At 48.4% G+C, this 23,541-nt stretch overlaps 1 protein-coding gene across 1 annotated transcript in view; it reads left to right on the plus strand.

Annotated features, from left to right (window-relative positions):
* Positions 1-11,457: 11,457 nt before the first annotated feature.
* Positions 11,458-23,541, plus strand: part of clasp2 (cytoplasmic linker associated protein 2) — a 33,641-nt gene continuing 21,557 nt past the window's right edge. Inside the window, 7 exon segments of the mRNA XM_068746863.1 lie at positions 11,458-11,655; positions 15,020-15,098; positions 17,841-17,944; positions 18,151-18,242; positions 18,922-18,997; positions 19,705-19,802; positions 22,086-22,156. Coding sequence (XP_068602964.1) covers positions 11,458-11,655; positions 15,020-15,098; positions 17,841-17,944; positions 18,151-18,242; positions 18,922-18,997; positions 19,705-19,802; positions 22,086-22,156 — 718 coding nt within the window.

The following is a 23,541-nucleotide window of genomic DNA, read 5'->3' on the forward strand; positions in this document are numbered from 1 at the left end:
CTGCCAGCACCGGCAGACCGCGAGGATCCACAACAGGGCCGAGGCTGCCCGGCGCTGTCGCCCCAGGTTACCGGCTGTCAGGACCGGGAGGGGGGGGGGGGGGCTGGGGCTGCGGAAAGCGTTCAGTATAGTTGTCGGTTCAAGCTGACCGGTGAGGTCATGCTGACGGGCAGGTGACGCCGGAGGTTCGGCTGCTTTCACTGCCGGATCACACACACACACACACACTGTGCCAGTGCCACGCACTGTCCTGGTGCCATGCACTGTCCTGGTGCCATGCACTGTCCTGGTGCCATGCACTGTCCTGGTGCGATGCACTGTCCTGGTGCCATGCACTGTCCTGGTGCGATGCACTGTCCTGGTGCCATGCACTGTCCTGGTGCGATGCACTGTCCTGGTGCCGCACACTGTCCTGGTGCCATGCACTGTCCTGGTGCCATGCACTGTCCTGGTGCGATGCACTGTCCTGGTGCCATGCACTGTCCTGGTGCAGCGCACTGTCCTGGTGCCATGCACTGTCCTGGTGCCATGCACTGTCCTGGTGCGATGCACTGTCCTGGTGCCATGCACTGTCCTGGTGCAGCGCACTGTCCTGGTGCCATGCACTGTCCTCTGGATGTTTCTGGGACGCAGCGTTAATTTCCTGCCGGGCCTTCCTCTTGCCGAGAGTTCGGCTTCTCCTTCTGCCGTTTCTCCACGGACGGTGTTTCAGGAGGACACATTTGTTGCTTCAGCTTCGTTCCGTTGGCGTCTCTCTAAATATAACTGACGCTTTGTTCTATGATGTCTGTTAACCGTTATGCTCGGAGGTGAGTTGGCGCCGCCCGTCCGTCCTGGGTGGGGGGGTACGCACACTGCGAGGGGGTGCGTGGGAACCAATTAGGAAAGGCCCCCGTCTATTTGATTCACTGGAGAACCCGAGACGCTTACATCTGCTTGTTACCGGAACCACCTTAGTTCATATTTTGTCTGACCAACTCCCTCACTTCCTATCGATTGACCTTCACTTCCTCACCTCCCTCCCCTTACTGTAATAATCCTTCTCTCTTTCACGCCTCTGCTTCTCTCACTTCCTCCCCGATGCCTCTCGCGCTCTCGTCCTCCCTTATTCCCCTTATTCTCCTTTATTGCTTTCTCTTTTCCACGGGCGCCTGCATCTGTCATGGTCCTCGCCGGCGCTGAAGCCTCATCTGCCTCTCGCGTGTTCTCTCATTTTGGTGTTTGGAGTCTACCTGACACAGCAGGGAGTTGTTGCCCCCCCCCCCCCCCTCATTAGATGCAGTTGCTGAGCTTTTGAGGATATAAGGGTCTCGCTGGCAGAGGAAACTGCGAATGTGGGTGTTTGCCGTCATTTAAATTCGGGGCTGAATTGCAGCCCACCTGATCTAGAATGTTCTGCCTCTGTTCTTCCCACGCAGAGGTCCATCACAAATTACCTGCAAGCCTCTCAGTGTGTGTGTGTGTGTGTGTGTGCGCGCGTGTGTGTGTGTCTCAGCAGATGGCCAGACATCCAATGACTAGACTAATTGCGATAAGTATGCCAGCAAGCTGACCAGGCTAACAGAATTATAAGCTTGTAAGGAGGCGACGTTCTTCTGTCCTTTTTTTACTGTCGTAGTTTCTCACTCCTGTCTGCAACAGGACGGACCCGCAAAGGTTCTGTTGTTATTAAAGCATCGGTTCCCATTGGCTCGAGTGCATCACACCCTCCTCACACACCTCTATGAACAATCAGGAGCGTTACGGACGAATGGAATTATTCCTCTCGTCCAAACTGGCTTCTTCTCAAGTGTTTTCGATGCAAGTGAATTTGTGATATGTGGATTTGAACCTTTTAGAATGTATCTTAAAGCATGCATCCCGCACCCGTCTGATGGCCGGCCCGTGCACGAACGCACAACACACTTGGGTTTAACGTGACTTACCATCAATGGGGAAACCTGAAGCTACGCGATGCTAATTTTTGTGTCTCCTGTCCCATTAGCCACATGTTTCTTGGAACTTTCATCCGTTTTGCAGCTGGTGCCCGTTGTGTTGTGTTGTGCATGAATGGAAGTTGTAGTAGACGGTAATGTGTAGTCACACGCTGATATTATTCATGGGGAAAGGGCAAGAGGTAAAGAAAAGGTCTGCATTTCCTGATTCTTGGTGGTTTCTGGTATTTTCTTTTCATCTATTTTGTTACCAGCATCATTTTCTTTTTTCACGGAGCCTTTGAGGACCTAAATAACATCCTAAATGAGGAAGGCGGGGCTTCAGTCTTATTTTCCTTTTTCGTCTTTCCATGAATGATGTCCCTGAGCTGCAGCGGAGAGTGATGGTTTATGAAAAACATAACAGTTTGGTTTGACTAAGTGAGATATCGTGCTAATTAGGCTTTAGCTGATCTGGGTATTATTGTTTTACACGTGACCAGAAGTCATCGTGATCAAGAAGAGCAGCGCTTTGAAGGCCCACATGAGGATCATCTCAAAATGTACGGTGTTTGAAAAGCTGTCAACTGAGCCTTTAATCACATTTTGAGTTAATCCAAAAAAAACAAAACTGGTTTAAATCTGTAATTTCTCTTTCATTGGAGCGCCCATCTCATTACTCATTGCTGTCTCACACACACACACACACACTTATTTTTACTATCTTGTGTCTTGGCAGGTTTTCTCCAACAGCGATGAAGCCCCCATCAACAAGAAGCTCCCCAAAGAGCTTCTTCTTCGGTGAGACACAAAACCTTCCTCCTCCTCACACCCTGGGACGAGGGTCAGGGTAACCGATTAGCTGAGCTAGCCTTGAACAGAATGTGTGTGTGTGTGTGTGTGTGTGTGTTTTAATCAGTGTTTGTTTGTTTTGTCACTAGGTGTGTGGGTGTGTGTGTGTTGTGCCTGAAATCAGCTTCTGTGACCTACAGACCAAAGTTTTGTTCCTACATGAATCTGCCATTGTAGAAACGCTCTTCCTTCACGCTGATTTATTGTGTGAGCCTAGTGTGTGTGCGTGAGTGTGTGTGTGTGTCAGTGTGTGTGTGTGTCAGTGTGAAAGGCCCCTGGCCCTATGCAGACTGTGTGTTTGTGCATGCGTGCTATAAATAGCTTTTCTTAGCTGTTGGGGGAATTTCTCAACGCTGTACGCTCCTGCTGCTCCAGCTGTGAGACGACCGGGACACCGACACCCACCAGCACCGCTTTCACAGGTGGACAGAGTGGCATGTATTCAGTCATGCAGTGTGTTGTTGCGTGTGTTTTTTTTTTTTTTTTTTAAAGCCTCCATGATGAGTAAATGGAGAAACCTCCAGATTTGTTTTCAATCCATCTGGGTATCCGGATCGCTCTCAAACTTTAATGGGATCTAAATTTGACCAAGAACCACCTCCAGATTATTTTTATTTTTTTTATATATCAAGACTCATCCATCAGTTTTTCTGTAATCCTGCTAACAAACAGAAACATATCGTCCTCGGCGTAGGTAATAAAGAGATTTTGAGATTGAAGAAGTGAATAATCGATGCTTTAAACACGACTTATTTCACAGTTTGAGTATCGAAGTAGCCCCAGGTAGATTTTTTTGGACTCAACCTTCTCAGGGGTTGTCCTTTCCAAATCAGGTAATACTAATCCTTTGCGTTGCCGGCGTCCCTGTCCGTGTTTTAGCCGCGTATAGCTGTGACTTGCGGTGCGTTTGTATGGACGTGTTACCCAGACCGGTGCCGCACAGATGTAAACTGTGAAAAGCGTTGCCATGACAAAAGCTCGCCTGACAGATGAGCTTCGGAGAGAGTTCGGAGCGGTCCTTACCCAGAAAGCGCTGACTCAGCAGCACCAACCACCGCTCGAAATTCATGTCGAACTGTAGTTACTATGACAACTGGTCCTAGACTCACGGCGGAGGCTTGACTCCCTCCTCTCTAACCATGCTTGAAGGGCCAGGTGTGCATTTTGTCAACAAATGGAACTACGCTCCGTTAAAATCCGATTAGGCACTGCCAGGCGATATATGATGCTCCATTTAAAGGCTGCCGAAAACATCTCTGTGCCTGCTTTCACTGGAAGCATTGGGGATTGCTTGTGTAGACTAAAGTGGGAAATGCACGCGCACAAGGCCGTGTCAGCCTTACAGCTGCAGCACGTCTCTGTTTGCGTTCAGTCCAAACGCCAGGCTGATTCCCGAGCCCTCCAGAAGCCATCTCGGATTGGCTGATTGCTTCCTTGTGTGAGCGTGATGAACACAGACCCCCCCCCCCCCCCCCCGTGTGGCCAGTCCTCTCGTCTCTGTCTCACAGATGATTGAAAATCAGGTTGTGTTTGATTAAAGCAGACAGTCGGTCAGTAAGCAGCGCCACGGCCGTTAGCCGGTTATTTTGAAAGGGAGATCGATGAGCTGCGGCTTGATTGGTCGGCTGATCTCTGGTGGGGATCAGGAATCACTCCCAAGGACTGTGTGTCCGTTTGTGTGTGTCCGTGTGTGTGTGTGCGTGATGCATTTGAGTTCACATACGGGCTTTGACTTTTTTTTTTTATATAGCTCTGTTGATCGCATGCATGTACTCCCTCCGTGACACGAGAACCTTTAATAGATTATAAGGACATGTCCCGACATGCTCTGTCCAAACACACACACACACACACAGCCTTTGTCAGCCTCTGTGTGGAGGAAACAATGGCCAGCTCCTGTTCATCAGACCCCAGATGAACGCAAAGCGTTGGCACGGTGACCATTCTGATGATCTCAGATATTCTATGGGTCGGCCTCAAGGGCCCGACTTCGGAGGAGTAGCAGCAGCCAGACGGGGTTTAAATGTTCATTTGAATGCGTGATTGTCCTTCTGTATATAATATACAGTATGCTGGTCTGTCTGTAGTCTTGGCTGTCTGAGTGCTGGAGATTACTCATTGGCAGATTAATGGATTGAGCTGACCCAGTAGCCGGCAGCCTGCAGCCCTCTGTTTCTGACCGACCAAACAAACACTGGGGATATATATATATAAATATATATATATAAAAACATGCAGGAAATCACACGGATGCTAAGTCCTTTTCTCTTTTTGTCTCTTTTCATCTAGAATATTCTCTTATCTGGACGTGGTTACTCTCTGTCGCTGTGCTCAAGTATCAAAGGTGAACATTTCACTTTCTACATTTCCAAAACACCCACTGTGGATTGAGCCCACTTCTCGTTTTGAATCGATTGATGCAGGGGGAGAGCTGTGATATTGTGCAAGTAAAAAAAAAAAGAGGCTTTTGTACCCTAGAAATGGGGCAGCGCCACCTGGTGGCCATGTGTAAGTGGGCCATTGTTAAATCACTGCAGCTGAAAGTCATTTAATGAATGAGCTAGGAGTGAATAATCCAGGCCCGGCGTGCGACCAGCGACAGCGAGAAATTATTCATTTTTAAAGGGAGGTAAAAATCAGTGCAGCTGGCGTACCTGTGTAGTTCACACACAGAGAGAGAGAGAGAGAGATTAATCCACTTCTCCTACGCATGACGACAGAATCCTCCTTCACCTCCTTCACCTCCTGCCCCGTGTCTGTCTCTGTCACCCTCTCAGGCCTGGAACGTTCTGGCCCTGGATGGCAGCAACTGGCAGAAGATCGACCTGTTCAACTTCCAGACAGACATAGAGGTGAGTTGCGTGTGTGCGTGTGCGTGTGTGTGTGTGTGTGTGTGTGTGTGTGTGTGTGTGTGTTCTCTTGCCTATACACGCTGCACTGCTAGCGCTTGTTGAGCAGCGTTAAGCTGGGTCAGCAGGCTTTGGTGCCGACTGTGACATCGGAGCTCATCCTCCGTCCACCTCTTTGTCCACCGCTACGTCTCCGTGTCTTTCAGGGCCGGGTGGTGGAGAACATTTCCAAGCGCTGTGGCGGCTTCCTGAGGCAGCTGAGTCTCAGGGGCTGCCTGAGCGTGGGAGACGCCTCGTTGAAGTGAGTCCTCTGCCTTACGCCGCTTCGTTGTGGAGGCTCTGCTCTGACTTATAGTCTTGTTGCACTTCTTCATATGTTCATTTACCCACCTTCGGTTCACGATTTAAGAAGAGCGAATAAAAAAAGCACTAGCTGTGCAGCGTCTCCCATGGGAGCTGCAGACGACTCTGTTAATTGTCTCCTGAGCAGCCTTCCAGCATCTTGTTTATTCAATGAAGCGACTCCTGAGTAATCCCTGCCCCCCCGCCCCCCTTCCCAGGACATTTGCTCAGAACTGCAGAAACATCGAAGTGTTGAACCTGAACGGCTGCACAAAGATCACAGACAGCACCTGCGTCAGCCTCAGCAAGTTTTGCTCCAAAGTCAAACAGCTGGATCTCACCTCCTGCGTGTCCATCAGCAACCACTCGCTCAAAGCCCTCAGGTTAGCGCCGGAACACATTTATTAACGCGGCTACTTAAACCCGTATAACACAACTCCTTTTAACCGTTTAACGCACACGCAACACTCTTTTAAAACTCCAATCCAGGTGACAGGCGCACACAGTTGTTATATCACACACATCTGGTTTGCATATCCTACACATCTGTCTTTGACCCAGCTTTGTGTGTGTGTGTGTGTGTGTCTCAGCGATGGCTGCAGAATGCTGGAGCTGCTGAACCTGTCGTGGTGTGACCAGATCACACGCGACGGCATCGAGGCTCTTGCCAGGGGCTGCAATGGCTTACGATCTCTGTTCCTGAGGGGCTGCACGCAGGTAGGGCAGTACGTACGCGCACGCAAAGACACGCCCGTCCGTCATCAGCACAAACGATTGATCGGACTGTGCGATTAGCTAATAAGTGTGTGTTTGTTTGTTTGTTTTTGACGCAGTTGGACGACGGCGCGTTGAAACACCTTCAGAAACACTGCCCTGAACTCACCACCATCAATATGCAGTCTTGCACAGTAGGGCAAATATATATATTTGAGGTTGGGATGGAGATAATAGGGCATCAGGGATGTGTCTGTGTGCCGTTGTGTTTTTTTGTAATTTTTGCATTGTGCGTTTGTTGCCTCCAGCAAATAACAGACGAGGGCCTGGTCAGTCTGTGCCGAGGATGCCACAAGCTACAGATCCTGTGTGTGTCTGGCTGCGGTAACATCACTGATGCTTCCCTTACGGCAATGGGACTTAACTGCCCTAGACTCAAGTGAGTCGGGGGGGGAAGGTCGCAACAACAACAGTATCTGTGTAGTCGCAAGTAATTTTAGCTACTAAAGAAATCTCTTGATTTAAATCCAAGGCAGGATCTCGGGTCTCGTACGATGCAAACCAGTTCCTTCCAAGCCGTCTTTAAGAGTTGTGTGTCTGTGTGTGTTCTCAGGATCCTTGAAGCTGCACGGTGCTCCCATGTTACAGATGCTGGGTTCACCGTTTTGGCTAGGGTGAGCTTGATTATTTCTCTATTTAGCTTGTTTTCATTTCACTTCAATGTTTCGGCGTTTCTTTGATTGATGTTTCTCTTCGCAGAATTGCCATGAGCTTGAAAAAATGGACTTGGAAGAATGTATTTTGGTAAGACATTTTGTGGCGAACTTGCTTCCTGCAGAAATTGCGTTAGGGCTAGGGTTATATGAATAATTCCAGGTGCATTGTTAGTGCATCACAATCTAGAAGCAGCAGAAGATGACAGTGGCGCAGTGTTTCTCCTGCCATTGAACTAATCCACATCTTCATTTTCATGCATCAGAATTCATTTTATTTCCTCTCGATTTTGAAATTTGCCCCTTGATGGACATTTCACTCCACCATTACCTGTGCCTCAGGAGGGATAATGAATCTCATCTACAATTAATCATTTAAATAAAGGATAAATACAACTTGCACTAGATGATGCATTATAATAACAAGCACATGCGGAATGAACTTGCACCAATGATTTTAGGTCATGCATTTCAGATACGTAGTTTAAATTAGGTTCCGTGATGCTTGTGGAGATTCTCTAAAAACATGATAATCCTTAAAGGGTTAGATCAGCAATCTGCAAATGGACCTTCTGTTTGAGGGTTGAAGATGTTTTACCTCTCATCCACGAGGCTTCTTCAGTGCCTCAGTATGTTAATCGCGCTCGTCCCCGATACAGGTGACAGACAACACCCTGGTTCAGCTCTCTATCCACTGTCCTCGCCTGCAAGCACTGGTAAATCTCTTCCCCCTGCGGTGTGTTCAGGTTCTGCATGCATACGGACCTTCAGTTCATCTGTGTGTCTGTAACCATCTGCCCCCCCCCCCCCAACAGTCCCTGTCCCACTGCGAGCTGATCACAGACGAAGGCATCAGAGCCCTGAGCGGCAGCACCTGCGGCCAGGAGCGCCTCACTGTGGTGGAGCTTGACAACTGCCCTCTCATCACCGACGTGACGCTGGAGCACCTGAAGAACTGCCACCGCCTGGAACGCATTGAGCTCTACGACTGTCAGCAAGTCACCAGGGCCGGCATCAAACGCATCAGGGTCAGTGGAAGTCGCTGGGAAAACAGTGGAAAACCCGGATTCTATTTTAACCTTCCTCTTTCATTCACAGGCCCACCTTCCAGAGATCAAAGTCCACGCCTATTTTGCCCCGGTAACACCTCCACCTTCTGTACATGGAGGTGGTCAGCGCCTGTGCCGCTGCTGCATCATCCTCTGACAGTGGAGGGCCAGGGGGGGCCACCTCTGTCTACAGGTCCTGCTGCTCTGATATGGGCTGAATGAGGGGGTGGGAGCTGGAGGTGGGTGTAGGGGAATGGGGAGGGGCTGGACCCACTCACTGCTCCTGATCACCGATCAATAGACGGACAGATTGCCACTGATCCCAGATCAGTTGAACCCACCCCCTCCGGTCTCCTCTTGCGGAACCAATCGGCACCGCAGCGGCTCTAGGTTTGTGCGTGGGGGGGCGGGGGGGGGGGGGGGGCACAGGAGTGGTATCTCATTCTCTCTTTCTCGCTGTAAAGACAAAACAGATTCTCCACTCCATTCTACTCTTCATTTTCTTTTGGGGGGGGGGCTTGGAGGGCTGCACCTCGACGGCCGGACGATGAAGGATCTGCACAGTGAAACTAACATGCATAATGTTCAAAGAAGAAAAAAACAAAGACAATATTGTCATCTTGGACAATGGCTCGCTCTGTGGAGTATCATCTCAACCAATCACACGGCACTTCAACGTGGCCATCCTGTGATTCATTCAGCTTTGACTAAGTGGTATACCCACTCTTTGCATCATTTGCAAGAGAAGAGCTAAGCTTTATGAAGTATGAAAAAAAAAAAGTGCTGAGTTCTGGGCCATGCGGAGCGTCTGGATGTGGAGAGTGGAAGCCTTGGCAAGGCCGGCTCAATTCTCTTGTGTGAAAGAGTTGAGGATTAAACAGGAAGTACAAAATGTGACATTTGCGTATCTCGGAAACGTGTTGAGATACGTTTTTTTTTTTCTTTTTCAGATCCTGTTCGTACAGAGAATGTTTTGCAATGGGGGTAAAAAAAAAAAAAAGGAATTACTCGAAAAAAATTGTTTTAGTTTCTTTTTCTCAGTGCTTATTGTAATTGTCCATACCCGTCTTTCCCGGGAGGGAGACATGCTTGTCTTTTGAAATGGGGGGGACATTTGCTGTGACAAAAAAAAAAAGATCTATGATTCAGACTCTGTCTAAAAGTGTTATGTTGACTGTATACTCCTGGGATGAATGACCTCTCCGGTGCACTAAGGTTGTTTTGTTGGCTTGTAGGCCCTGATCCAATCCTGTCAGTAGCCCTGTGCACTAGGTCTTACCCGACCACTTAAGCATTTTGTTTACATCCTGAATTAGATTAGCACCATGGATGAACTTGTTTACATCAGTAGGTTTCCAGTTCCCTACTGTTCAGAGTTTAGTAACACTGATAAAACTGTGGTATACCCACTCTTTGAAGTAGACTATAAGGTCCCGTATTAAAATATTCTGTGATGAGTATTTGGATATCAATCATGACTAATATTCGGGAAGATTTGCACCTAAATTAAATGAATATTTGTTGAAAACTGAGATAAAAGGTGTGAGAGTGTGAGCTAAGGCACTTGAACCTTTTGACAATCACAATTTATGATTTGAAATGTAGTTTTGTGTAATTGGCAATTCACTGTTGTAGGATATAATGATTTGGTGTATTCAGTATACTCCACCCAATTGATGCCTCAATTAGCTTGCAATATTATGCTACACAAGAGACTGGCAAAATGCTGTGCAGTGCCAAGTGCTCAAAGGTGTTGGATTGGCTGATTCATGGATAGGACTGATACAAGGAGAGCAAACAAGATGAAGATGGATTCAGAAAAACATGGCTGACTTGACTGGCTGTGACATTAATGCCCTCTCTTTGACAGCTGTTTTAACAGTTTTATGTTTAAGAAAATAAAATTAAAAAAAATCAAATAAAAGTGACTAATAGTAAATGTGCTTTGTCTCTGTTGTGAGGTTTTGTGTCCCAGTATCTGAAGAGTTCTCTGCGGCAAACTGAATTCCGGCCACACCGCATCTCCACCCCTAGATGTCGCCCAAGAGTCGTAGCTCATGAAGATACACCCACGATATAGTGTTTTGACTTATAACTGAGTTACATAAAAAATATATGTATGGCACCACAATCATGATAAAAAATATATCTTATAACTGGTAGGTCTACATTTCAATTCAATTACGCCTGTAGTTAACATACGGTTACGGTTGCGTTCGACATTTTACATCAGGCATTGTGACGACTACCTGTGCGGTGGCCGAAGGACCATCGGCCTGATCGTAGATCCGTTGAGTCCCCTGATAAACCGCAGTCTCCGGCAGCGCGCAAGCTTTCACCGCCTGAACATAAACCGAGGCGCTACTGTGATTGTACCCGGGTGGGGTTCGGAGTTGAGCCGTTATCGTGGAAAGTTTGTTGCTAGTTTTGTTTTGTTTTTTGCTAAAGGAGTAAACGGATGAAAGATCAGAAGACTTTTCGACCTGTGGTCATGGAATAGAGAAGCAGAGAGGACCCAGGCGGGAGGCCTGTGAATCACTGACGCTAGCTAAGCTAGCTGACGTTTTATCCTTGTTTGGGTCCCAGCGGTAACTAGCAAGGTGCTATTTTTTGTTAGCATCACAGTTAGCCGGCCAGGGGCTTGTTTTGATGCGGATACACTGAAGAAACCTGCTGGTTTCCACTGCTTTGACACCATTTCTGAACTTTCTTGGAAGTTTTAAATTAACCCTCTGAGCTCACGGGCAAGCAAGCTAGTTTAACCTCTTCGTGTTACGAAGTTGAGTTTTTAAACTTGCGGAGGAAGGATGACTTAAATGTATTTTATTAGGTGTCTATCAGATTTTATTAGTTTATTTAGGTTTGGATGTTAATGACTAAGCACCAGATAAACGCTGTCTAGACCGTCCACGTCTCTCTGTTCCTCGACGGGACTACAGCTTTTTTGCGGACCCCGTCACGCCGACCGCTGTCCCCCTACCTTCGGCCGGCTTCAGTGGCTGGGCCACACGGCCCCCGGTGCCCAATGGAGGACCATGACAACATGGACTATTTTTACCAGCAGGTATTGCAGACAGATGTGACCCGCAGGTTACAGGTCGGGCAGGACCTTATCGACTACCTGAATGACCCGCGCCGGTCCCCGGACGTGGAGCACGACAAACCGCGGCTGGATAAAACCATAAGCGAGCTAACGGGATGGGTGAACTCCAGTAATTTCAAGGTGAGGGATATTCGCCATTGTCTCTGCATCACTTAACCCCTCGGCCTATTCGTTTGTGTTTTAGAACTTAATAGAGGCTGGTTTGAGGCCCGAGTGGAGCAAAGCCAACCGAGTTCTCATCGCCTTAGCGCTGAACATGGCCATCTAATCTAAATGAAAGCGCAGCTAGGTCGCCTTGTAATCTGTTTACCTCCCGGTTTGCGTTAAGAATCGGAATACAATTTGTGTTTGAGATTTATTCCTGTCAGACAAAAAAAAAAAATGCTTTTCTTTTGTTAATCTAGACGTCCAATCCTTGATCAAAGGCACCAGACATTTTTTTTTTGTTGGGTTGCCCCACTTAATACAAGTAGTGTGGCTTTTGTGTTTGTCGCTTCGGCTGAAAATGTGTGTTAAATGAACCTCCTTTGTCAGCACTGTGGACTGCTGGATGGGATTGGGGGATGGGATAGAAGACTCATTGTTATGACCTATAATTTCTCTCCACCCCTCCATATGTTTTTATCCATCCTGCAAGCGTATGCTCTCATTTGAATTTATTCCAGTTTTTCCTTTTATCCTCGTTTCTTCTGCTTGTGTGGCCTTATGTGCACCCTCTGTTGTACCTCGGCTGCAGAATGTCGTAGAATGCCAAGGTTTCCATGATCCAAATGGCTTTTTTTTAATTATTATTATCTTAAACATTGATCTTCCAGGTCTCTTTTCAATTTCACATTATGTAGGACTGAGTGTGGAAACTGCACATTCATCGTAACAAAATCATCCTTTCTTGGCCTTTCTTTCTGGTGTTGGATTGTTTTTTTTCTTTCAAGTTTGGTGTGCGAGTGTGTCGAAATCTTTTAAATATAGATTTACGAAATGTCAATAAAAGTTGCACTTAAATGCTCCAACACTGCTGTTTCAATTTCCAACACCGGAAGACAACTTCAGTAATGTTTAGGTTTAATCCTCTTTACCAACGTAGAATCCTGCAATCTCTAAGTGTCAGCTATTAATTTGGTCTAAAAAATAAATCAATTTGAGTCACATAATCTGTCCTTTGATGTGAAAAAGAACACCCGCGACAAGGCCACCTGCAGGAATCGCTTCATCTTGACTCCCTTTGTTCAGGTTGGCTTATTGTTTTCTTGCTGCGTGTGTGAATGAGACGCGTGGCGACGTGAGCTCGATCAATGTGTGGCAGTGATGAGGGAGTGGGTTAAAAGGCTTTTAGCGACACTGGGCAGTACGTAAGACGCTGAATCAGCGGAGGATAATGGTCGAGGGGAAATCGGGAACTGGGTAGAGGAAGAGAGAAGTCATGAAATGCTTGACGACGGTCAATGATTGATTTTTCCTGTTTGAAGTACTGGATTTTTCAACTTTCCTCCTCTACTCATCGCCACAGCGCGTCCATGTTGATGTATGTATCTATCTTTTGATAGCGAGTCAGTTAATGTGAATTCCTTCTTTCCTTTTTCTCTTGGTAGAACAGCAGAATCAGTGCGTTTGTTAACTCCCCGAGCTTCTCGGTGCTGGTGCAGGGCAGATAAACAGGAGATTAATATTGCATGCAGAATTTATGGACGGCAGGGTCAGATGTCTGCACACACTTGGGATTGTGCCGCTGCCAGATTTCCCCCGTTGGACACTTGGATCAACGTGATTTTGTTTTGTTCAGTATGTTTCAATGTAGTAAACGTGTTACCGGCAGGATCTGACGGTTAGCCACTGCAGAAGCGTGTTGTTGTTATTTTCTAGCTTGCGTTTCCTGCAGACGCCATTGTTCCGCTTCATCCAAAATGACTTTTCAGCTGAGAGAGATTTGTTTTTTAAATATCATGGAGGGCATTATTCTCACCCCCAACTTTAGGAAAATCACATTTAAATGAATAAAATTGTTTCAAAGCAAATATATGCCTATGTGGTACCGAAATAGACTAGTTTAAACTGCCTCTACATGAAAAGGCATATTTTGCTGCAACTTTGTGGCCTCAGTTTACATCGTTCCCACATTACATAGTGATCGCTGAGATAACCCTTTGATTACTAAATGGATCCATCAGGACTGCAGCTGTCTAATATTCTGTTAATTATCAGATAGTCTGTAGATCACTTTACTATAATTTTCCTTCCTCCTGCTATTTTCTCCTCTTGCTCCCCTCCTCCATCTGAATTAGGTCAGACTAAGGGAGTCATCGCAGTGACCCACAGCTCATGTTGTTCATGCAGGTGAATTTATTTAATTACATTTTTCTGTCTGGTGCGGCCTTTCCTCCTTTCTTGTATTTTACCTCATCAAGGCCCCCATCCTTCTCGTTGTTGCGGTTTCCTTGCTCCTCTATCTTTGACTAAAATAGGGAACAAACTGCAGTCGACGGGACAGAGGAGTGTGGAGAAAAATGCCTTCATGGATTTTCTTTTTTGGACTGTGCAGTGTTACTGCCAAAACAAGCATTCCAGCAGCAAAGCACGGTGTTGGGATGTGATACTAATCAGAAACGGTGGAAAACTCAACTTTACCGCCAGACAGATGTTCTCGTCTACCCTCCCCCGATGAGGAATATCACAGGCACAGATTCCCTTTCATGATGGTGCCAAATCACGGCGGTGCGAGGCAGGAGGGATGAGCAGCAGCCTGTAGCGTTCCAGCCTGACAAAGTAATGACTTGTGATGGCCGACGGACGTGTTGTAAACATTTAAACGCTGTGTGTAGATGACATCATCACGTTGACTTTTAAAAGTCAAAGTTCTAATGAAAGAAATTGAAGGGGGGGGGGGTGCACAACGTTACCAGGAAGTCTGCGTGCGACGAGATTGAAGTTGTGATGACGTGATTCATGATAAACAAATATTAAGTTCCCGTCTTTCCTCAAAAAAGAATACTGCATTGCATGTCAAAATAAAAGCTGAATTTTAGTTCCGACTGCTGTGTGCACATTATTTTTTTTACCAGAATTTGTTGGCTCGGTACAAATCGGTTTCTGTTTGCAATGAGTTGTGAACTTGGCTGCTGTTTTTGATATTTGGGGTTTCTTCTGGGGCCAATATTTGTCAAATGTCTGTGTCAAGCAAGTTTAAAGAGCTGCTGGCAGACCGCCTGGCTCGCAAAGCTAAAAAATATGACTAAAGAAGACTAATTCTTTCACAGATTCCCTATGAAACTCAAGAGAAATGTCGATTCAGCATTTTTTTTTTTATAAAACCATCGATGGTTGTCTAGGTCAGACACGTCTAATCTTTCTGTAAGATTCTGATTCAATCCGTGTGTTTTCCTGTTCTCCTTTTCAAAAAGAAAAGTGCGGCCGTCGCCTATGAAATGTCACACACGCAAAACCATTCGTGCTACCTGATGACTAACATCCCTCTGTCTCTGCTTCGTAGGTGGCGTTGTTGGGGATAGAGATCTGTGGTGCGTTTGTGGAGCGTATGGGAGAGCGGTTCAAAGGATACCTGGGCACAGGTAACGCGTCCAACAAGCACCGAAAGCCTTCCGCCCGATTTACAATGAAAAGGCTTGATGTATGTTTTTTTTTTTTCTTTTGAAATTCTTCATTGGAATCGGGGTGAAACCTTTTTTTTTTTTTATGTGCTGTGTAAATTCACTCGTCGATGAAACCTGTTCTCAGGTGTTGCATTGCTGTCGTGTAATTTTGCCGCTGAAAGGGATCGTGTGAATGCCTTCTTTCTCAGCGTGTCACGCTCAAGGCAAATGTTCATCCTCCCGACTATCTGAGAACTGGGATGTGTTTCCAATCTTGGGTTTTAGTCTTTCCACAGAGAAATATAAAATACATTCTCAACGACTGAAGCTGGTACAATTTCTCAACTTTGTCCAATTTGCACAAAGAGCAAAAATTTATTTTGCCATGAGGATCTGGTCACATGTCCTTTGATTCCATTTTGGCTTCCTCCGTGTGGTTCCCCTGACCACCAGACGCCGTCGCCTGGCTCAAGCCTCTCATTCACGCAACCTTCAGTCTTACAATATAGAGTCTGAATTGTCTGCCGTACGTACCCCTTTGTATCCCACCCAAAACTGCGTTTTATCTTCACAAAGCCCTCGTACACCGAATACCATATCAGAGTGTGTGATTGTGTGTGATGGCAGTGCCAGCCTGTGTGTGTGTGTGTGTGTGTGTGTCTGCTGAAGGTATTGCCAGCTGTCACTGTCAGCCAGACTGGCTCTTGTCCCTGCTCGGCTGCAGCGACACGCTGGAATGACTGGATCTGTCATACAGTGTAGTGTCTGACACACACACGCGCGCACACACGCACACACACACACTCATTCTCATGGAGTGAGTGTGGAGTGGGAAACCTGAGCCTGGGCGGATGTGCATAATGGCTGTGTTCGGGCAGGGATGGACGAGGCAGAGTGTGTAGCTTCTGGTCCACGGGCCTCGATGGCTTCCTGGACTTTCTCTAGTGTTCAAAAGAACAGAATGAAACGTGACAATAAAGCTTAGTTGTTGTTTTAATGAAGCCCATGATGTCAGCAGCAGCATCGTACTTTGTGTGGCACCCTGGCTGATCCTCGGACGGTGCCCTCGCCTTTAGATTGATGGATAAAACATCTGTGCCGGCACTTCCCTCCATCCCTCTTTCCTTTCCTGTGCTCTCATTCCGTCTCTCCTTTCCTGTGCTCTCGCTGTTCCTCTTTTGCCCCCCCCCCCCGCCCTTCTTCCACTCACTCAGTGGGAGGAGATGAGGTCATGGAGCTGGAGCACTTGTATTGATCCGCGTGGCTGACTCCTTGTGCTGCTGATACGTGTAAAAATGTAGATAAAGATGAGCGACTGCATCCTGACTAGTTTTGCGAGATGGCATGAAATGAAGCGTTGTGATTGGCTAAACGGCAGCAGTGTGTTTGTGCACATGCAAGGCAAGGTGTGTGTGTGTGTGTGTGTTGTCGTCCTTACTACAGAAGATGACGTGTGCAACAATACCCTCCCTGTCGTTTTTTTTCAGTTAGTGTTGTTCTCGTTGCCACGGAAACCTGTTGTCATGGTAACATATTGTGCAGGCATGCAGGGGAAAAGGACAGATGACATCACCCCCCCCCGAAGTTTCATCACAGTTGTGTGTGTATTGTGCGTTTGTGTTTGTGTGCCAGTCTGTCAAAGGGGGTGTTTGAGTTTCGCTAGACGATGAAATATTTTTTTTCCGTTAATGAGCAAACAGAAGAATTCACTGTCTGTTTGAGGAGGAGGAGTTGTTGTTGTTGTTGTTGTTGTTGTTGTTGTTGTTGTTCCATTTAAAATGTTCCACATTTTTGACTGGTAAGATCAGGCTGGCAGTGGTTTCGGTGTCGTCAACAGATCTATAAACCAGGTGTCGGTCGGACTCGCAGTCGTTTCCGACCTTCTCTCTGCGTCTCGCTAAGAATGTCTTCGTTCATCTTTTGCTGCTGATCGTCTTCAGCTGTGAACTTTTTGTGAGCGTTTATGAAAGCAGGGACGGTGTCTGTGGGGACAAAGCAAGGCAAGAAATGTCTGCCAGCCCACGGTGGAATAAGATGCTGCACATCGGATTTTTGGACACGACAGTTGGAACAAATCCTCTTTTAATTGATGTGTTTTTACGATTAATTAGAAGCCTGAATAATCTCACCAGGAAATTATTTTTCATCTGATTTTTCTGAAGCTGGAGTCCCTCCTACAGCTGGGGGGCCTCTGCTGGCGCCGATCCTCATTGCATCGAGGATTAACGCAACCGTGATCTGAAATACCTGTGCAGTTCCCAAATCCTTAAAGTTGGGCATTTTTTTACGTTTTCATCTTCACAGCGTGCGTCGCTGCATTATATAGTCGGCCGTTGCTTAGATTAAATGGAGACGACGCGACGGCGTTTGATAATCTTGGCATTTATTTTTAGTCACGCTCCATTTCTCATTTCCTCTCGGGCTTCTTGTTGGACTCCTGGTGTTCACGGCGCAGGCTCTTTGTCGACAGCAGTGCGGATTGCTTATGGGTTCGGGGTCGTATTCATCTTTCTCCCACTCGAAGGCCGTTCCTGATATAAATACACTGAGGATGTGTGCGACTTTAAAATGCTCCACTTGGGGGCAGTCTTTATTTTCTTTGGCATTTCAGTCTGTTGGTTTCCGTCGTGTGTCGTCTCATTCCAGTTCGCCTCACTTCTCCACCGATTGTCACCGCTCTCGCTCTTTGTCTCTCTTTCGTCATCCCTCTCTTTCTTGTAGTTTTGCTAGCTCTGGTGGACCGGCTGGGCGACGGCAAAGACCAGGTCAGGGAGAACAGCCAAGTTCTCATCCTTCGCTGTATGGAGCGGACCGCCTCGCCCATGGTGAGACACACACACACACGCACACGCACACGCGAGGAGATGTAGTCTCACATCATCATCATCACACATGCACGCTTCCGGCTATGCTCGCCATAATCTGCTCGCGACCCTGGTCCAGCTACCTGGCGCGGGACCTTCTTCCGACCACGCCCCCTCCTTCCTCCCTCACCTCTCCCCGTGTCTTTCTCCTCCATTCCTTCGCTCAGTACATTTGGGAAAGGCTGCTTCCTGGATTCAAGCACAAGAACTTCCGCTCTCGAGAAGGAATCTGCCTCGTTCTCAGTGCCACGCTCAGCACGTGAGTAGCTTTCAGTTAGAGGTTCGGTCCTGTGAAGGTGGTTGGGCCTTGGGTTGGGAAGCGGAGGGTCCGCGGGTTCAGGTCCCAGCAAACACGGAATGAGGAGTGTTTGCTGGCGGCTGGAGAGGGGCCAGTCTACCCCCAGAGCACTGCCGAGGTGCCCCTGAGCAAGCCACCGCCGTTGTTTTCAGTTATTTTATATGGGGGGGGGAAAGTGATTTGAGTTCCGAACTCAGTCCTCGGTTCATGAGGGTTCCAAACACGGCAAGTTGGGGCCTGCTGGAGATGCTGACGGTGCTATTTTAGCATGCTCTTGCTAATGGAGCGGTTGCGCTAAGTTGCTAAGGTGCATACGCAGGCTTCAAGGCTAATGTGAAACCCTGCGCGGGGGGATGGTCTGCTCCTGGTCCTCGCCGTGGTTTTACTGCCGAGGTGTGCAAATAGCTGAGAAAACTGAATTCGGTGAAGATGTGAGAAAGAAAAACACCGAAATGACAAAAGAGAAAGAAACGAAGAAGCATCCAGCGCTAACCGGGCAGCGTGACGTCGGTACGCTGCCACGCTGCTTACGTAATGTGCAGTCGTGATATAAATAAACACCAAGAGGCGTTTATTCTTTGTTTATCTTGTCATGAATCACCGTGGCTCTTAATTTCCTTGTGCTCTTGTCTTCTTTCAGGCACGGAGCCCAGCAGCTCAGCCTCAAGAAGCTCGTTCCACATCTCTGCTCGCTGACCGAAGACCAGAACCCACAGGTGAGGTGGCGCTTTCACAACAAGCCCGCGCGTCCGTTTGGATTATATTTTGCGTGACAAATCACGAGTGAGTGCACGTGTGTGTGTGGGGGGGGGGGGGGGGGGAGAGTCATTGTGTTCCTGGTATCAGTCTGTGGTTAAGTCCTTGATATCAAGTGTGTGTTTAGCAGGCCTCTTAAACCAGCTCTGCCATTATTCCACTGTTATTAACGAGAAGGCGGTCTCTCTAGAGCCCCCCCCCCCCCCCTTCTTCAGCACCCACCCATTGCCCCGCGCAGCAACCCCTTGCTGAATGTGTGAGTCAGTTTTGTGGAGAGGGGGAGAGAGAGAGAGGCGCTGGCGTAGCCTCCTGCCAGCGTTGCACCCCGGAGCTGAAATCTGCTCCCATCGTCACCCAATGAGTAGCTTTACCCTCAAACTGTCCTCGACCAATCGGCGTCCGTAATGGACCCGCCCACCCTCGGTGGCAGAGAATCCCCTTTAGCTTCCCGTTACCGACGCACAGTAGTGCTCAGGAGCACGGCTATCGGATCAGATGTCTCCCACGATGCAAGTATGGCAGTAGGGCGTATTTTTAAATTGTGTACGTATCCTCGTTTCTGGGATTCTCTACATTTTTTAGAAACATTGTGCGGTTCTCTAAAGGGACACACGTATTGTGTGAGCTTCTTATTGTGTTTAAACCTTCTGCTGTGTACTCTCCGTAGGTGCGTGAGGCCTCCATAATAACATTAGTGGATATTTATCGCCACGTTGGGGAGCGGGTCAGAGCCGACCTGGGAAAGAGAGGACTGTCTTCTGCACGGTGAGTTGTTGGTTATTGATCCGTCCTCCAACATCTGAACACTGGTCCTGTGCGTGTGTGTGTGCGTGCGTGCGTGTGTGTGTGTGTGTGTGTGTGTGTGTGCACATGGATGGGATGTGTGTCCCGTGGCTTTGGTACCCGGTCTGTCCCAGGCCACACCACTCTGTCCTTCACAGGCACACAGAGGCACTTTTCATTCAGAGCACAATGCTGACTGACTCGGGGAGGATGAGTGGGGGGGAGCAAATGGGGGTACAAAAGCATTTGGGCGGAGTAACAGAGTTGGGGGGGGGGGGGGGGGGGGATTGGAGAAAGTGCGTCTGACTTTGTGTTTCTGAAGAGGTCCGTTGAGTTGTTCTGTCGTCCTGGTTACATGTGCTAGTTTCCGGGTGTATTCTGCGTGCACAGAGACCTCCCTCCTTATACTCTCACACACACACACACACACACACACACACACACGCTTTCTCCCACATGCAGCAGGCCAGCGGCCTCCCTTGTTGCGCTGTCTGCTCGGTATGTGAGCGCCGACAGCGGCCATGTGTCGCGTTCTGCGTATTAAGGCTGTTTCTCTCCAACACAAACACAAACACGCTGTCCTCTGTAACGCTGGTGTGAAAGCTAGGCCGGAGGTTGTGTGTTTGCGTGGAATGCAGGCCTGCATCCAGAGTGCTGCTGGGCCAGGTCACGCCTCAATGCTACAAAACTAGCATCACATATCACGTCCTTTAAAATAGCAAGATTGTTGTTTTTGCCTTTTACCCCGTTTATTGAGAAAAGAGCCTGAAATATGAATATGATTTATATTACTAATAACAGAGCAGAGATCCAGAACGGGCTCTGTTAAAGGCTGACGTTACTTGGGTTTTATTTGAACCTCTAAATGGCAGGAACGGACGCGCCGTGTCGGAACAGCAACGACTGTAAGTCAGCCCTGGCTTTCTCACGGTAACGGAGGATGAGCCGCGTCCTTCCTCATTTGTGTTGGACGTGAGATGATCCCGTCTAAAAGGTGCAGCAGCGGAATTAAGAGGTATGAAGTGGGGTGAGAAAGAGATGTTGAGGGGGAGGAGCAATCTGTCCTTCTGTCTCTTGCTGTGTAGCCACTCCCCCTTGTGCGCGTGTGTGTGTGTGTGTGTGTGTGAGTGTGTGCGTGTGTGTGGATCTGGCTATGAGAGGGAGGTTATGTAAAGGGTAACTGAATCTCTTTGCTGCCTGTTACACAAACTGGCCCACACATTTCCATCTCTCTCTCACACACACATTCACACACACCCTGCCTGAGATTTAACCCTCGTCACTGTGGACGTTCCTTGTGTGTGTGTGTGTGTGTGTGTGTGTGTGTGTGCTGAACATACAATACATATGTGTGACATTAGGAGGAGCCTTGTTGTATTCCCAGAGCTTGGTGTTTGGGTCTCGCTCTGTCGCACTCTCTCTCTGTCTCACACACACACACACACGCACACACCCTCCCTCCGTGTTTCTCCCTCCCTCCCTTCATCTCAGAGCCACTGCACCATGTTGGATACAAAGGGCTTAGCGAAGCCAAGGAGGGACCTGTGTCACTAGAGCACGGGAGCTATTTCAACGTCGCGCAGCGACGTTACGACCCTTTTGATCAGTCGTCTGGCGCACGCCGCGGCGGAGGAGCACCGACGCCTAAAAGCTCGACTGATCCGCAACAGCGCGGGCAAATCACGGCGACGGTAATGAAGGGAAGGGGGCCACGCGAAAATGCTACATGGCTAAGGTGTCCGCCGCGACGCTAATCGTCAGGAATTGCTAAGCAGTAGTTGTGGACGCCAAAGATCGCCAGGGAGACGGACCGAGGACGGTGTGTACGACTCTAGTTCCTGCGTGCCTCGCGTCCATGACCAACCCTTTGGGGCATGTTAATCGAGGGGGGGGGGGGGGGTCAGTGCGTCCATCATCATCAGCTGTGTGCAGGATTCTGTGGCCGTTTGGTGCACAGCTGTGATATTAGCTCGACCCGTCTGTGATTGGGGTAGATTTCTGCGTTATTAACCGTCGCCAGCCTCACCTGTGCATCAGGTGACTGCGTTTTAGTGTTGCTGCTCCAGACACGAGTGGCCGAATAGCTGCTGCTGCACCTGCCTGCAGGCTGGAGGGTCGGGGTCTCCACAGCACCTTACCCATCCATAGGTCAAAGTTGTGTGTCTGTGTGTGTTACATAATTCTGCAGTTCCACAGTGACAGTCTGTGTTGTTGTGCAGGCTCTAACCTCTCTCTCTCTCTCTCTCTCTCTCTCCCCCCCTCCAGGTTACAGACGTTGTTCGCTCGTTTTGATGAAGCCTTGAATTCAGGCAACATGGCTCTGAGCCCGAGTCACGGTCAGTGTCGCTTCTCATTCGTTCACATCAATCTGGTTTTGTTTGTGTGTGTGTGTGTGTGTGTGTGTGTGTGTGTGTGTGTGTGTGTACAGCAGCATGTGCTCTTGTGGTTGTCTTTTTGTTGCTGTGAGTTACTGTAAGAAGACCTCATGGGATTAATGGTTAATCTGTGTGTGTGTGTTGCGCCCTGGTAGATTAAAAGCAGTGACCTTTCACTGTAGAATGTTACATTAATTGATTATATCCCTCACGACAACGTTAGTTTCCACTTTAAGAACTGAAATACTGGCGTCGGGATCATTTCCAATCCTGCACGCGTGTTGAATTTGTGATTTTTGTACTTGATGGATATAAAGTTTGTGCGAGGGAGTCTCCTTTGGTTGCAGAGGAAGTTGTTGTTGCCACCACAGTGACCCTGAACCTCGTGCTACTACAGAAAGTATTCCAATGCCAAGGCAGGTGAACGGCACAAAGCAAAAGGAAGGAGAGCGCAGCTGTGGACTGGAACGATCATTTCATCTACTTGATACCTAGTGGCGCTCGGGCCGCTAAAAAAAACAACCCCAGGCTGAGTCATACGTTCTGACGGCCTGAGTATATGCTCGCATTCGCGTCAACCTGGAGCTGCCTTTCTGATCAGAGCTCGTCATTGGCCGTCTGCGGGAGCGCCTGGTGCCCTGGTCAGCTGTTGCATGTTTGCTTTGGAGAGACGTGAAGAAGAAGAAGAAGGAACGGCGCTCGGGGGGTGTGGTTGCCATGACGCTCTCCCTGGTGGCGGCAGAGGGATGTTGGGAGTGTCGCTTTTAACTCCCACCTTGTAGTTCTGGATCCCACGATTGTGCCGTTCTTCCTTCTCAGCTGTCATTTGCATCTCCGTTCGTCAACAAAGCATGGCGAGCGCAGCGGTGCTCGTGCCGCGTCTTGTTTGGTAATCGGCGAGTGCCTCTGGTCGACCCGACGTCGGTTCGAGTGTGAGGCGTGATGAGGGTGTTTACTTTCCAACACGGAACTTAACATCTTGGCACAGGACGCTGTTCTCACTCGCCCTTGTCCCCACATCCCTTCACGGCCCGCTCCTTCCCTTCTGAAGGGTTTCAGGCAGCTGCTGATGACTGATGTGAGAGGGAGGGAGGGAGGGAGGGAGGGAGGGATGGAGGGGAGGAAACTGAGGGAGATCTCTCGCAGGAGGCGAGTCACGGCGCCGTGCCTGTCACCGCCCGTCTCCGTGATTCATCACGAGTCGGAGAACGAACAATAGAGGAGAGGAGATGGAGGAGAAAGCAGAGGGGAACGATGTTGTTAAATATTGGCGTTAGCATCACAAACAAACAAATAGTCACAGCAACAACAGGAAGTTTCTATTTGCTGGACGCCGCTGCCATGAT

The sequence above is a fragment of the Brachionichthys hirsutus genome, chromosome 13, assembly GCF_040956055.1.
Source record: "Brachionichthys hirsutus isolate HB-005 chromosome 13, CSIRO-AGI_Bhir_v1, whole genome shotgun sequence".
Classification (NCBI taxonomy): Eukaryota; Metazoa; Chordata; class Actinopteri; order Lophiiformes; family Brachionichthyidae; genus Brachionichthys; species Brachionichthys hirsutus.